Source organism: Nicotiana tabacum, chromosome 15 (genome assembly GCF_000715075.1).
Source record: "Nicotiana tabacum cultivar K326 chromosome 15, ASM71507v2, whole genome shotgun sequence".
NCBI classification, from domain to species: domain Eukaryota; kingdom Viridiplantae; phylum Streptophyta; class Magnoliopsida; order Solanales; family Solanaceae; genus Nicotiana; species Nicotiana tabacum.
The window spans coordinates 1,901,514-1,918,003 of NC_134094.1; the positions used below are offsets into that span (position 1 = coordinate 1,901,514).

Consider the following 16,490-nt stretch of genomic DNA (forward strand, 5'->3'; position numbering starts at 1 on the left):
ACATGTCAACTCAATCCGGAATAATCTCAAATTTTGCAGGTAAGTCCCAAATGACCTAACGGAACTATTCCAACTCTCTGAATCTCTATCCGAGTCTTATATCTATAAAGTCAAATTCACGGTCAAACTTTGGAAATCTTTAGCCTTTAGATTTCTAGTTTCCATTAAATGGCGATAATTTGAGCTAGGGACATGCGAATTCGATTCTGGGCATATGTCCAAGTTCCAAATCACGATAGGGACCTACCAGAACTTTTAAAATACTGATCCGGGTCCATTTGCTCAAAACGTTGACCGAAGTCAACTCAGTTGAGCTTTAAAGCTCTATTTCACATTTTAATCATTTTTTCACATAAAATCTTTTCGAAAAAATTTATGGACTACGCACAAAAGTCGAGGAATACTCAAAGGTTCCTATTTGAAGTTTTAGAATAAAGAAATAATTATTAAATTTAAAGATGACCTATCGGGTCATCATAAAAGCGTATAGACAAATCAGTTTCAAATAATATTCTTGATAAAGAAGAGGAGCAAATAATCAAAATGATTATAATAATGAGGCAAATGATCTAGAAGATCATATGACATAATACTTCATAAAATCTCAGGAGAGGTTCATGTACCTGAAATATAAATGAAGAGATCTCTATGTTATGTCTTTATGAATAAATATTGGAACCGATATAAAATGTTCGTCGACGACATCTATCATAACACTAAGTATAGATGAGGATCTTAAGTCTATCGAATAGAGACACAAAAATATTGGCCAAATGGAAGAGACACAATTCGAATAGAATTGGTTTCATATGAAAGACATGTAGTTTTGGACATGTAGTTCAAACACTTGAAAGTATAAAGTCAACAGAGTGTGCAATCACTTTTATCTATCTTGTATGTTTATCATGACATGATAACTTGATATGCATCTAAAGTCTATTTATATGGCTTATATGACTTAACTTATAGGACAATCCCTGAAGGATTTAAATCGCTTAAAACATATACAATTCTTGATCCTGATGTACCACATCCTAAGTGCAATTTGTGCACATAGGTATCTTGCCATAAATATAAGCATGATAATACGATAGTAAGAGTCTTTACCCCTATGCAAAGATATTGAAATGATGATTCATACGAAGACAATACATCTTTATCGGGAATGATGATTTCAAGGTGCAACATATTCATTCAAGTAATATGGATGATTTGTTTATCAAATCTATACCAACGATCTTTTGAAGATGGTGCACAAGATTGGAATACAAAGGCTCAAAGATGTCAATTGATTGTCTCATTAGGGAGAGTTAATACACGTTGGACTCTTTTTTCCTTACAAGGTTTTGTCCCACTGAATTTTCCTTGCAAAGTTTTTAACGAGGCAACCGAAAAGCGTATTTCTAAACACGTGTGCTCTTTTTCCTTCACTAGAGTTTTTTTTCATTGGGTTTTATTTTAGTTAAAATTTTAATGAGACACATTATCTGATGAATAGACATTCAAGGGGGAGTGTTATAAATAGAGTTTTATTTAAGGTGAATGTCTATATGTTAGAGAAATTCTATGGTTTGTTACTTTGTGGTTAAGTCACTTTCCCCCTATAAATAGAGGGGTTCTATTCCATTGTAATTAATCCCAAATCAATAAGAATTCTCTCTCCCTACTTTTCTCTACAATTTTCTTCTTCTTCTTCTTTTATAACATAAAGGTAGTAATAAAAGTCTAAAAATAAGCAAAATACGAGAATAAGGATTCAAATAGAAAAAGGAAGAAAAAAATTATCTAAAAAAGACGAGCAAAAAGGGAGTTTCGCTCTCCTTGCATATATCAAAGCCAGGTTTCGATCCTGGGACCTGTGGGTTATGGGCCCACCACGCTTCCGCTGCGCCACTTTGATTTTATTGTTGTACCAGCACAAAATATTATAGAAGTTAAAGAAACGTTGAAGGGATCAAAGTGTCACATTTACAAAATAACGGGGGTCGTAGAATAAAACTACCCAGTAAATTTACGAAACGGTTCACTGCTACAAAAAAAATCTCTTCTTCTGTCTATAAAGACCGTCTCTTATTTCACTGTTTGAACTCTCCCTTTTTTGCAGAAATCGAGTAGGAGGATTTCTGAGGTAAAACAAATTGTCTTATCCTCTTTCAATTCTAGTATTTGTAAATTTGTATCCATATATCTCATAGTACATGTAAACTGTTCGTAAAGCTCGAGCTGATTTAGGGTTTTTTTGTTTTATTTATTTTGTGTAATTAGGGATTTGGTAACGAATATGGCATCCAAGCGAATTCTGAAAGAGCTCAAGGATCTCCAGAAAGATCCTCCTACCTCTTGCAGCGCTGGTACCATCTCCAACTCTTTCTGTTCGTTTATTTTCTTCTGTATATTTTTTTTCTTATGTTTATTTTTTGGTGATTTTTCAAAATTGGCTGGTGCTTTGACGAGTAAGGTTTGCTTGAGAATACTGTTGATGAAAAGTGTGCAAGTTTTTGCACTAACAAGTTAATTTAACTTTCAAAAGAAGAAGCAATAGTGACAAATTGATGTATTAAGTAGCTGGTTAAGTGGCACAAGGGCGGGCTTGGCCTAGTGGGAGGAGAACCCTGAGGTCTTAGGTTCAAAAAAGCACTAAGTGATTTCTTTCTATCTGCCTAAGCCTAGACCGTTGTGGGCAGAGTTAATGGGTACCTGTGTTGGTTGGAAGTAGCAGGTATCCGATGGAATAGCGCGCAGGCTGGCTCGAAAACTGCCGTCAGGAAAAAAGAAGTAACTATGGTTAAAGTGATAATTTTTTTTTTAATCATGTTAAAGAAATGGACATTGGGCCTAACTTAACTCCAACAGCTAGCTCAAGAGGTGAGTATTGCCCGAGCCATATTAAATAAACCACCTATCCCTTAAAGCACCAATTTAGGACTCGTCACAATGCGTTTGTTCTTGCTGCAAAACACACGTGTGGATTAGAATTTTTTCCTGTCTAGTGATCCTCCTGTGAGGGCTGAGGTTACAAGAATTAATAAAATGAAACTGGCTGATCTTTTTTTGAAGATTATCCTTTTTAGTTTCCAGACTACATGATTCCTTAGTTATGGTGTGGGAAGTGTGAAGAATTCAGGTTGTTCTTTTGGGGCATGATTGGACATTTTTGCTGTTTTTTTCTTTTCTTTTCACCTTTTTCTATTATCCAGGTTTTAGTGAGGGGATAGTGAATGATGAAAAAAGGTCAGTGAGTCTGGTTCACTATAAATTTGCTTAGTCTGCAAAAGGTAGGCTGGTAGAACTCAGGTTATCTGGACTTGGACCTTAGATGAACAAATTTTTGATGAAAGGAGCAATCTTGAGCTTGTTAGAGGTCAAAATGAAACGACTTTTAAATCTAGCTGGAAATTTGAAACAACTTGGAATGCTTTTTGTTTTAGATTAATCTTAATTTTTTTGCAGCCTTTTTCGGGAATAGTAGTAGGGATGTGAACGCTTCTTCTGACATTTAGTTTTGCCTATGAAATATCTGGAAAGAAGTATCTCCTCTCCACTGTAGAAAGATGAATAATTAAAGAATCTTTATTTGAAGAAAAAGGTAAGAAATAATATCAAATGCTGTGCTTACTAAAGAGAGCAAAAGCACGAAAGTAATTGTATATATAGTCAGGTTAAACTCATCAGATTCAAGAATAACATCATAAAGCAAAGAAAAGATTGGACCTGCGGTGTTGAGAGAAGAAAAACGATGGTAACTGCTATGTCCATTATTTTTCTTTCATGAAGTTTTTTTGTAGGGATGAGATTTGAGCATACCACTTACTTCCATGTACATGATTTTGCTTGCTGTGATATTTGGAAGGAGCAGACAGTTGAAGGGGCTATCAGAGTTTAGCGTTCAGTTCAAAGATAGAGAAAGAAAGGTGTACAGGGGAGAAGAGTAACAGCTAGGATGTTACTGTTTGATTTTGGATCCTATGGTAATGGGAAAAAGAGTCATTGGGAAGACGGTAGAGTTAAAACTGAAGGGCGTACAAAAAGGAAAGGATGATAACATCTTGGTAACAATTAGAGACTAGAGTTAAATGCTAGGACTTTCCATTTTTCTCTTTGAGCTGGTTATATTTTCATTTAAACTAGGTTTATTGATTCAGCTTGAGGAATTAAGTACCTACCAGTTCTCTTGGCTTCTTTTGTAGCCTGAAACTTTTATTACTGCCACGTTTTTTCATTGTGTTGCGATCACAATGATGTCAAGTAACTTAGTTACCTGGTGCAGAGTCCATTACAACATCATTCAAGGTGTCTCATTCGATGGACAACAAAGAACGTGATGTTTTATTAATTTCTCTTTCAGCTAATTATTCAGCTCATGTGAGTGTGTTGAAAAGACAGTCCTCCTCCCCCCAAGAAAGAAAATGGCAAAATAACCATGAGGGAAAAAGAACATAATGAAACGAGAAGGAAAAAGTTCTCATATTTTCTCGAAGTTTGCTTGAAATGTAGAATCTTCCATTTAGTCTGTCAATATGATTTCCTGTCGCCAGTGACTTTGTGCCTCTTGTATGAGGATAAGATGGCTAGGTTTCTGGTTGCTTTTAAGATAATAGAAAATTTTAACGAGCCTCATTGAAGAAAACATTCTTTAGTCTTCTGAACTATGGAAGGACTCACCAAAATGTTGGAGAGGGCTAAGCAACTACAATGGATACAAGGTTTTCAGGTGGGAAGGAACCCTTGTAGCGCAGTCATAGTATCTCACCTGCTCTTTGCAGATGATACTGTTATCTTCTACGGCAACGAGAGATCACTAGTTCTGAACCTTAACTCGACGCTGATAATATTTGAGGCACTCTATGGACTGCACATTAACATGATAAAAAGCATTATGTACCTCGTGAATTATGTTCCCAAGTCCTAACATCGAGGAGTTGGCAGACATTCTATGTTGCAATATAGGTACCTTGCCTACCACATATCTAGGACTACCATTGGGGGCCAAGTTCAAATCTAACGAAATTTGGAGTGGTGTGCTGGAAAAGTTTGAGAAAAGGCTTGCAACATGGTAGATGCAATACCTCTCCATGGGCGGCAGATTAACCCCCATCAACAGTGTCCTAGATAGTCTCCCCACTTACCACTTGTCATTGTTCCCGATACCAAGCTCAGTCCTAAAACAGATGGATAAACTTAGGAGAAAATTTTTATGGGAGGGATGCAACACCACACTTAAATTCCCACTCGTAAAATGGTCTAAAATAATTCGGCCAAGATATCAAGGAGGCTTGGGTGTTTTAGATTTATATTTGGATAGCAAAGCAATGTTATTGAAGTGGCTGTGGAGATATGGGCAAGATAGACCTGGACTATGGAAGAACATCATTGATGCTAAGTATGGGCAACATAATCACTGGTGTACAAAGAAAATAAACACTCCTTATGGCATTGGCCTATGGAAGAATATCAGCAAGCACTGGGATGAGTTCTTTCAAAATATAACCTTCAAGGTTGGGAAAGGAGGAGATCATGTTAAATTCTGGAAAGACAAGTGGCATGGAGATAATGCACTGATGGATATATATTCTAATCTATACCAGATTGCACTCAACAAGGAATCTACTGTTGCTCAGAACAAAGAAAATGGTACATGGTGCCCCCTGTTTAGACGAAATCTACAGGACTGGGAGATTAGTTACCCACTAACTATGTTCAACTCTTTAGAAGGCCATATCAGTGATGATCAACAGCCAGACAAACTCAGATGGGAACACTCTAAGGGGGGCAAATACACAGTCCAAGATGGTTACAAACACTTTTGTTCCCAGAATGGTATGATAGATAACTGGTCTTGAAACATATCTGGAGAACTAAGGTGCCTGCAAAGGTGAATGGATAGCTATAAAGGGGCTATGTCTCACTCAAGACAACTTAAGCAAGAGGAACATTACACTTGTTAACTAGAACGTATACATGGGGATATATGTGGACTTATTCACCCACCAAGTGGGTTGTTTAGATATTTTATAGTCCTAATAGATGCATCTTCAAGATGATCTCATGTGTGCCTACTATTATCTCGCAACCTGGCATTTGCAAAGTTATTAGCCCAAATAATTCGATTAGGACACAATTCCCAGATTATCCTATAAAGGCTATTCGCCTTGATAATGCTGGAGAATTCTCATCTCAAGCTTTTGATAATTACTGTCTATCAGTTAGAATAAAAATTGAACATCCTGTAGCTTATGTTCATACTCAAATTGGCCTTGCAGAGTCATTTATTAAACGGATGCAATTGATAGCAAGACCACTACTTATGAAAATAAAACTGCCCACTACTGTTTGGGGCCATGTTATCTTGCACGCAACATCACTTATCCGTCTCAAATCAACACATTATAATAAATATTCTCCGTCACAATTAGTTTTTGGTCATGAACCAAATATTGCCCATCTACGAATTTTTGAATGTGTTGTATATGTGCCAGTAGCACCACCACAGCGTAGTAAGATGGGCCCCCAAAGAAGGTTAGGAATATATATTGGGTTTGAATCACCCTCTATTATTCACTATCTTGAACCATTGACATGAGATTTATTTACTGCTCGATTTGCAGATTGTTGATTTGATGAAACAAATTTTTCACAATTAGGGGGAGAGAAAAAGGAAATCAAAAGAGAAATTGTGTGGAAAGTTTCATCATTATCTCACTTTGATCCACATACTCCTATATGCAATCAGGAGGTCCAAAAGATCATTCATTTACAGAATATAGCAAATCAAATGCCAGACGCATTTACTGATTTGAAAAGGATAACTAAGTCGCATATCCCTACAGAGAATGTGCCTATCTGAATTGATGTCCCAGCAGGACCATCTACTAGCATGAGAGCTAGTGAACCTAAAGCATGCCTGAAGCGTGGTAGACCTTTGGGTTCTAAGGATCGAAATCCTAGAAAAAGAAAATCGATAAATGATCAAAATGATATTATGAAGGGATATCCTGAAAAGACCCAAGATCTGATTAGTTCTGAGATTCCTGAAGAAATCAATGAACCCGAGACTCAAGTGAGTGAGGAACTTTTAATAGGTTCTACTAGTGATGGGATTAATTTAAATCGATCTGAAATAGTGGTGGATAATATTTTTGCATATAATATTGCACTTAACATTATGCAAGATAGTGAGAATCTTAAACCCTGATCAGATGTTACATGTGTCAACAAAATTCAGTAAGTGTCATAATCATCTTTTCCTCCATTGCGCAGTTGCAAGTGAAATCTGGAATCTCTTCTTCTCTATTTTTGGTCTGAAATGGGTTATGCCTCAGACAATAAAGCAAGCATATGAAAGTTGGTGTTTTTGGAGAGTTGACAAAGCCATCAAGAAGATCTGGAGAATGGTTCCAACTTCCAACGGTAATTTTTTGGTGTATCTGGACAGAAAGAAGTCAGAGGTGTTTTGATGGCATCGCAACTCCAACCTACTCCCTCAAGACTATTTGCTTAGTTAATCTATTTAGCTGGATTTATCTTTCCCCTGTAACTAGTGCAGATCACCTTGTGGATTTCCTTAGCTCCCTGTTCTTAGCATAGATTTTTGCACTGGAGCTAGTTATCTACCTTTTTGTACCTTTTGCATCTTCTTGATGCCTATTAATGTTTCACCCTTCATCAAAAAAAAGAATCAGGAGGAATTAGGTTGTGGCATTTAGAAGAGACTCTTATGTTTCTAGTTCGTCTGTTTTTTCTTTTGTGGTAGTATTGCAGCTTCTTATTTGTGGAGGTCATGTATTAGCATTCTTGGTTCAGTGATGTTATTTGTGGAGGTTATATCCTGGCGTTCTTAGTTTAATACAAATCCGAGGAGCTTTGCTCCCTTCATTCCTAATGAAACTAAACGCAGGAGGAACAATAAATAAGAAAAGGCTAGATGATTGATTTTCTGGTGATTAGTAAAATGATTAAATGATACATTGTAAGGTTCCAAATTGCACATGATACAAAACTTTGAAAGATCTGCATAAGGTAAAGGTGGATTGTGCATCTGAACCAGCCTACCATGTCTGTGTTTATTCTTGAGATGTGTTTGCTATCTGCATGCGGAAAGTTATCTGATTCTTTCTGCTTTATCTTTTGCTATTTTATTAGCAGTAGCTTTGTGAAACTTGTTAAGGTCTATAATTCTACATGTGGAACATTGTTCTCTGATCATTATGCTGTTTCTTGTATCAGGCCCAGTTGCTGAAGATATGTTTCATTGGCAAGCAACGCTTATGGGTCCATCTGACAGTCCTTATGCTGGCGGAGTGTTTCTTGTTACCATTCATTTTCCGCCTGATTATCCATTTAAGCCTCCAAAGGTATCCTATCTATGACATGGGGTTATATTTCATCTTGATGACTTACGTGATAAGTTGCTTGTTTGCTTATCAATGTACTATTCCTAAATCGTGCTGGGATTCTTTTTTCAGGATCAAATGTATTGCCTTTTTTTTTTTTTCTTTTTTGCTTGCAATTATTTATCAATGGTTCCAAATGTCTCTGTTCACAACAATATGTTAAGCCAAGTATGTTACAGCTCATTTGCTAGGGAGAGCTGCTTTCTTCCCCTTTATGAATTCAAACTAGTGTGAATAGGCATTCTGTAAAGCTCAATTTTGTTGGTGTTAGTCATGCCTTAAAAGTTAAGTGAATTGACTGTAATATTTATGTAGATTGGTCAATTAAACCTGCATCAAGAAAGCTCAACCATTTTCTGAGTATCTGCATTTTGTTAGCGCGGTAATGATGGTAATTCCTGTGAGTTTGTCTTGTGTGCTTATTTGTTTACTCAAAAGCATCTCAAGTTTGCTCTTCATTCCTGTATTACAAGAAAGAGTACTATTGTTCCCCAAGTGGTTTTCGAGAGTCGTCTTTGCTCGAGCTTTGCTTGTGTGGAATCCACTGAAGCCATGAACTGGGGAGGACGATTACAGCATGTTGTGCAAGTGTAAGAAGAATGACTTGGATTTGGACCAAGGAGATTGGTAAGTGTTTGAGGTACAAGAATAAAACTTGGAGATCCTAGGTTTAAATCCTAGCTACACCACTCAGAGTGAGGCACTCTGCTCCAGCCTTAATAGGCTGGTTTACCTGGAACCTGTGTTTGTGTGCTAGTTGCGGTTTGCTTGGTGGATCAGTGGAAGTGTGTGTTCAAGTTGGTCCCGACACCACCTTCATCCAAAAAAAACTAAGCAGGATAGCTTGGATTTCCCTTTAGGTTCATGTTGCATTGAGCCATATCACGAGATCTTGGAATTCTCTACGCTCTTCGGTATTGGTCTACGAATCAAGAACATGCATCTTGTTAATTTCATCAAGAACATTCCCTCGTGAGTACTATGTTGAACTCTCAACTAGAGGGGGATCTGAAAGTCTGTTTTTCTTGTTGGTATCCTAGTTAACAATTTTGCTTTATTCCATACAGAATCCTTTATTGGGCTGAGTTTTTTATGTAATTTTTTAAGAATTGGACTTGGTGTGCTCTTACATTCATTTGCCAAAGTACATAGTTTTTGGCTGTCTCGCTCCTTTCTTTTCTTTACTCTTTTAACCCTGGGATATTTCAGAACTTATAAATGGAACAATGTGCAGGTAGCTTTTAGGACAAAGGTTTTTCACCCAAACATCAACAGCAATGGTAGCATTTGCCTCGACATTTTGAAGGAACAGTGGAGCCCCGCACTCACAATATCCAAGGTTTTGTCTTGATATGGGTTCAAACACATTTGACTTTTCGATTAATTACATCACAAGAATTTCAAGGACTAATACTGTGCACAATTGAATAAAGTGAACTAACAATGTGAATGTATTTTGGATCAGTATAACTTTCACATGCATACATCTATTCATCTAGTTGTCCTCTCATTCAACCAACTGAAAGAAGTGTGCAATAATATTTTCCTTTTGCTGAGAGTGTAAATATTAGAAACTGAGTGAGTACCAGCAGGATTTTCCGTGTTCCCAGTTAGACTCTTATCAGTTGAAGTTGATCTCTAGAAAGCTAAATTTGTGGGTTAGGCCCCATGCCACTAACCTTGCCGCGGACTGAAAACCTGGTATTTAGATAGTTTAAGGTAAAGGGTAGTTACATTAATCAGCGAGTTTCGAACATTGTCCGGTTGGTCCTCAGAGATTTTTTTTGTTATAAAAACAGAAAAGCTAAAAGAGGGAAATTTGTAGGTCAAACCGTGCCTTGTTTATTTCAATTGCATTAACCATAATCGATCTATCAAAGTGCAGATAACATGTCAGGACACCAGATTGTGGCTGGTATACGGTGGTGGCTTATTTTGTATCTGTTCCTTGCAGGTGCTGCTGTCTATCTGTTCTCTGCTAACGGACCCTAATCCTGATGATCCTTTGGTGCCTGAGATTGCTCATATGTACAAGACCGATAAAAGCAAGTATGAAGCCACTGCTCGGAGCTGGACTCAAAAGTATGCCATGGGTTAGTTGCTGAAACACAAGTATTTGGAGGTGCTCCTTTTCCTCTGATCTTTTTGTTTTTTTATCTATGATGTATTAAGTAATTGTGTTTCTTATGCATAATTAACTCAAGGGGAAAGGTTGAATTGTGACCCTCTGTGAAACACTTAATTTGCCTTATGTGTGTAAGATTAAATGGTTTTGAAATTCTGCTGGATGGGTTCTAAGTGGTAAGCATTTTAACCATTGGTATCTGCTACGTGATCTCTCATATATGTGAAGCAGTCCAAAGCCTTAAAACTTGAGTATTTTTTTGGTTAATCTCCAAAAGAAAAATGCAATTTTTCCAATTGGAAGTAACATGTGATACATGCAGGCAGGCAACAATCTTCTTTTTCTTCTCCACTTCTCTTCCCATTAAAAATAATAACGACTAACTAATGTCGGTAGTTGAGAGAAGTAGAACTGTCTATAAAGCAACAATGTTCTTTAAATTTGTCCACATAATTTTGTGCTTGTTCAATTGCACATCGAGTTTTATCAGATTTGCATGATTTTGTATTATTTACAAACAGCCTATTTGTTAAATTGTTTATTTAAAGTCCACCCCATTGGCCTAATTTTATGTGTTGTTCAACAAAGTATTCTTCCACTTTGTAATTTCAATCGATCAAACTGTTCCAAATCTGCTCTGAATGATCTTAAATTTGAAACAGATCCTCCAGATGCCAATACAAATGATTACCAATTTAATCAAATAATATCATCTTAAATACTTTTTAAGGTCCAACAATAAAGTTTTAAATTTTTTTAAAGCAAATCACTAAATCAATATATGAACTAAATTTTTTAGCACAAATTAATAACACTCAAACAATTTTAATAATAATCAATCATTAACTTTCAATTTTCACCCCCAAATAATTTCAAGCTTCAAATATTGAAGAACTATGGTGATCTTGACGAAAGAAATCTATTTTTGCAATAAAGTCATAAAAGGGACGATATTAAAGACCAGTCTCTTAGTGCGACAACCGGTGCAATTTTGTGAATATTATTCCCTATGTCTTTATTAGAATAGGTCCACAATTAGATTTTTTTTTTTAAATTGTAGAAAATAATTTGTTTCAGTTCTTTTGGTGCAAGAAATCAACAAAGACGTACTTATAATGAGTAGCTAAACCAAGAATACATAAAACGTGTACCAATTTCTGGAAGATCACACATCACATTTTAGTTTCCTCTTAATCTCCACAGTATAAGAATAAGACAATATGCAGAATAATGAGTAGCAAAACCAAGAATATGTAAATATTGTCGGATTCTCAAAATAGATAGCTTCTCAAAAGTTAGAATCCTAAACAAAGATGACTAAATTTCATGTGTCCTAGGTATAATACAAATTACAAGAAAAACCTTGTACAAATCCCATAACCTAGGCACTCTCAATACGAATGATCTTCAATAAATCCATTGTTCTTTTAGAAGTTAATTATATTGAACATCAGCTGCATGAACAAGATATGTCACTGCCAAAGCCAACAACATTAATACACATGCAATCCCCTGGTCAATTGTTGTACCTACAATACAATTACCACAAATCAATTAAAACACTTCCATGCTTACTGTTTTTTTAAATAACCATGATGTCCTGGCCAACACGCACGAGAAAACACAGATTTATGTTTCAAGGCAGCTACACATTCGTTAAGAAAGACATTTAAAAGTCTTCGCAACAACATACCAAGTGTAATCCCACAAGTGAAGTCTGATGAGAGTAAAGTATACGCAAACCTTATCCCTATGTTGTGCAGGTAAAAAGATTGTTATCGAATAGACCCCCGAGTCAAGATAATCATAATCACAATAGTATACAACATCAACATACCCAGTATTATCTCACATCGTGGGGTCTGGGGAGGGTAGTGTGTACGCAGATCTTACCCTTACCTTTGTGAAGGTAGAGAGGTGGTTTTCAATAGACCCTCGGCTCAGGAAAACATAAGCACCACATTAATTAAGAGATAGACAAGAAGCGACAACACCAAAAAGCCATGTAAAAGCAACATAAAAACAACACGATAATAAGATGATCAAAATGAAAGAAAACGACGGGTGGTCAAAGAAACGTACTACCAACAGAATGCGAGAGTGCGTACTAATACCACCGGTATGAACAATCTAGACCACCTACCCTAATTCTCGACCTCCACACCTTCCTATCAAGGGTCATATCCTCGGTTAGCTGAAGCTGCGCCATTTCTTGCCTAATCACCTCTCCCCATTTCTTCTTCGGCCTACCTTTACCTCGCCGTAGGCCCTCCAATGTCAACCTCTCACATCTCCTCACCGGGACATCTATACTCCTCATCCTCACATGTCCAAACCACCTAAGCCTCGCTTCCCGCATCTTGTCTTCAATAGGGGCCACACCCACCTTGTCGCGAATAACCTTATTCCTAATCCTATCTAACCTGGTGTGCCCGCACATCCATCTCAACATCCCCATCTTTGTTACGTTCATCTTTTGAACATGGGCGATCTTCACAGGCCAACACCCAGCCTCATACAATGTAACCAGCATGACCACTATTCTGTAGAACTTACCTTTAAGTTTTGGTGGCACCTTCTTGTCACACAAAACACCAGAAGCGAGTCTCCATTTCATCTATCATGCCCCAATATGATGTGTGACATCTTCATCAATCTCCCCATCCCCTGAATAATAAATCCAAGGTACTTAAAACTTTCTCTCGTAGGAATAATCCGACAATATATAGTCACAATAGTATATAAAAGAAATATGATATCGAAGAAGCAGTAACAACCAGAAGATATTGAATAGTCTTTGCCTAAGCTAAAATACCCCTTATTTTTCGCTTAAATGTATCACGTGATTACTCTACTAATTGAAGCGTAAGGAGAAATTTGAAGGAATAAATGCAAGAAATTTTGGAACAAATAAAGTTTGTCGAGGAGAGAGCAACAAGGAAGAGTACGATAAATAAGTATTGGCACTGAAATTTGGAAAATATATGCTACTCCCTCAGTTTATTTTAGTTGTCCACTTTAGATTTTTTACGTCCTTGAGAAACAATGATTGACATGAGTATTTTACCACAATAACCCTACTAATTGATATTTGTTCTCAATAATTGAAACCAATTCTCATACGTAATTATTATAGCCAATATGAAGTTCCAATATTTTTTTTTATAGATATCAATATTTTACAACTCATCCATCTCTTTAGTTTAAAAGCTTGATCTTCATATCTCTTTTCTGAATCTTTAACTTCAATATTCTTTGAATCTTCGATCATTTTAAGTAAGTCCTCTGCTTCGATATTTATGAAAATTTCAAGTGTTTCCTTCAATATGTTTTTCACATCTTCGTCCATTCCTTAAAGAAGATTCTCACAATTTTTTTGACTAACTGGAGAGTTAAAAAAAACTTTTGAAGAAAAGAAAATATTCTAAAGTAGAGAACAAAAGATGACTTTAAGTGGAGTTTTGTATTAACGATGAGGGTTAATGGAAAGTTTTGTGCCAATCCCAATATTAAGCATTGATGAGCTAAAATTGACCATTAATTTTTGAAGAAGTCTTGGTAAATGAATTAAGGATAAAACAAGGGAAAAAATTGTCTCTTAATATACTAAAAGTGACAACTAAAAATAAAAATATATTTTTAGAATACTAGACAACGGCTTAATGGTCAATTTTAGCTAGCCAATGCTTAATATTGGGATTGACAAAGAACTCTTCGTTAACCCTCTTAATTAACACAAAATTCTACTTAATCTTTGTTCTCTTCTTTGGAATATTTTTTTCTTCAAAAGTTTTTTCTTTAACTCTCGGTTAGTCAAAAATATTTGTGAGCATCACATTTAAGAAATGGACAAAGATGTGAAAAACATATTGAAAGAAACACTTGAAATTTCCACAAATATTGAAGTAGAGGACTTACTTAAAATGGTTGAAGATTCAAAGAATATTAAAATTAAAAATTCAAAACAGAGAGATGAAGATCAAGCTTTTAAACTAAAGAGATGGATGCGTTGTAAAGTGCTAATTTCTATAAAAAATTAATGTTAAACATTGATTCTTCATATTGGCTACTATAATTATGTATGGGAATTTGGTTTCAATTATTGATACTAAGTATCAATTAATAGGGTTAACAACAACAAACCCAACGAATCAATTAACAAGGTTATTGTGGTAAAATACTTATGTCGATCATTGTTTGTTAAGGAGCGTGAAAAGTCCAAAATGAACGATTAAAAGTGAACGGAAGGAGTACTATTGAAATACACTTATCATTTTCATCAAAGGCTCGGTCAAACACGATAAGATCTCTAAACATAAGTGTTTGTTTTGAATAAGCACTTTTGGTCTTTCAAAAGCGTGACCAAACAAGTTATAAATCACCAACAAGGATTGTGGTGGAGTGGTAAGTACTCCTTCATCCTTAACCAGAAGTCTCAGATTCGAGCTCTGTGTATGAAGTCAACTTTGTTAGAGAGCGCTTTATCCCAATGTGGGACTTCCCGGCGTGAATCCGAATTTAGTCGGGTCGCAAACTGAACATCAGGTGGGAAAACAAAAATAAAACATAGATCTGAATATTGGCACGGGAGATCTGGAAAATCAACAAGCCAATTTTCTTTGCTTAATTCATTTTATCATTTCAACCAAACACAATCAGCAGTTCAGCACTATACATAAATAGAACATCCATATCCAACCAAAAGTTGTCTTTAACTCGAATTATATATTAATTGATAGATTGAGTATGCAATCAATGCGTTCAACCGAACTCAGAAAACTAACTCAACTTTTGAAAGGAAGATGATATTACGTTTGAAACCATAATTTCAATTATATGTAATAAGTTCAATAGTAAGAGGTTGAATCCATCAGATAAAATCCTAAATACCTCTCACTAAAAATATCTAAATCATGGTCAAACTAGTTTGAAGGGATCTTTAGAGCAACGGTAAACTTGTATCCGTATAACCTATAAGTCATCAGTTCAAGCCGTAAAAATAGTCACTAATGCTTGCACTAGGTTAGGCGTACCTACGTGAACGCGAGATACTTTATACAATATACTTTATACAATATGCTGTCTTTTTTCATGTTCGAACTACTATATATTAATTGGCGGGAACTGAATCCAATATTTTCGACACATACATTAAAAATCACCAATTTTTTTAAAAATATACTCCTTACATCAGTAATAAAAAGTTGAACCTGTCAAATAAAATCCTAGATCCTATATTTAAATCATGAATTACCATTGAAAGCAAAAGAGAAAATAAAATATAAAAAAGAAAAACTAACCGTCGCTGGTCGGAGCCGGTGCCGGTGCCGGAGCAAAACCTTCTTGTCCCTGAACAGCAGGCAAAATGATCGAGAGAACAAATACTAAAACGAAACCAAACATCAATTTATCAGATCCCATACCCATTTTTTTGTTCTCTTTTTAAATTATTAAATCTCTCTTTTCAATTAATTCTTAATTTTTTCTTACTCTCTCTGCGAACAGCCTCAAACGAAAAGATCTCTCGAAAGAGAGCCGTGCGCAGAGAGAGAAAATTAAACAAGACGATTTCCTTTTAAAAAAATCACAATTAATACAAATTTTTATGAAAATAATGTGAATATTTGAAGGATGAAAGGTTGTAATAATGGAGAGTATTTTGTTTATATGGTTTTTATTTACGGCTTTTCGTTGGATTCAGTGAGTGGTAAACCGGGAGAATCGGTAATCGGTATTCTTGTCGACGGGAAAAATGTGGGGTCCACGACGCATGTCTCGGAAATGGCATGTGATTATTGTTTCCCACCGTCATCGGCGGTCCATATATTTCCACGTGTCAGGATCTTATTTACCCCATTTTGGGTTGCCAGAGTTTTGCGCTTACGAGGAGTTAGGAAATTAAAAAATAGCCAGATTTATATGTGGTAATTGAAAAATAGTCACAATTTTAAAAATAATCGAAATTTAGTCACTTT

The 16,490-nt window shown here is 35.9% G+C and overlaps 1 protein-coding gene and 1 long non-coding RNA gene across 2 annotated transcripts; one reads left to right on the forward strand and one right to left on the reverse strand.

The window, feature by feature from the left end:
* Nucleotides 1-1,991: 1,991 nt before the first annotated feature.
* On the forward strand, nucleotides 1,992-10,668 carry LOC107778149 (ubiquitin-conjugating enzyme E2 10). Its single transcript, XM_016598351.2, has 5 exons — nucleotides 1,992-2,128; nucleotides 2,266-2,351; nucleotides 8,224-8,351; nucleotides 9,625-9,729; nucleotides 10,345-10,668. Exons 2-5 carry the CDS (start codon nucleotides 2,282-2,284, stop codon nucleotides 10,486-10,488), a joined length of 447 nt encoding a protein of 148 aa, XP_016453837.1. The 5' UTR covers nucleotides 1,992-2,128; nucleotides 2,266-2,281; the 3' UTR covers nucleotides 10,489-10,668.
* A 1,079-nt stretch (nucleotides 10,669-11,747) lies between these two features.
* LOC107778150 (uncharacterized) lies at nucleotides 11,748-16,161 on the reverse strand. Its single transcript, XR_001646338.2, has 2 exons — nucleotides 15,816-16,161; nucleotides 11,748-12,044 (listed from the first exon to the last, which is right to left on the reverse strand). It is a non-coding gene; the product is annotated as an uncharacterized LOC107778150 (long non-coding RNA).
* Between the last annotated feature and the right edge of the window lie 329 nt (nucleotides 16,162-16,490).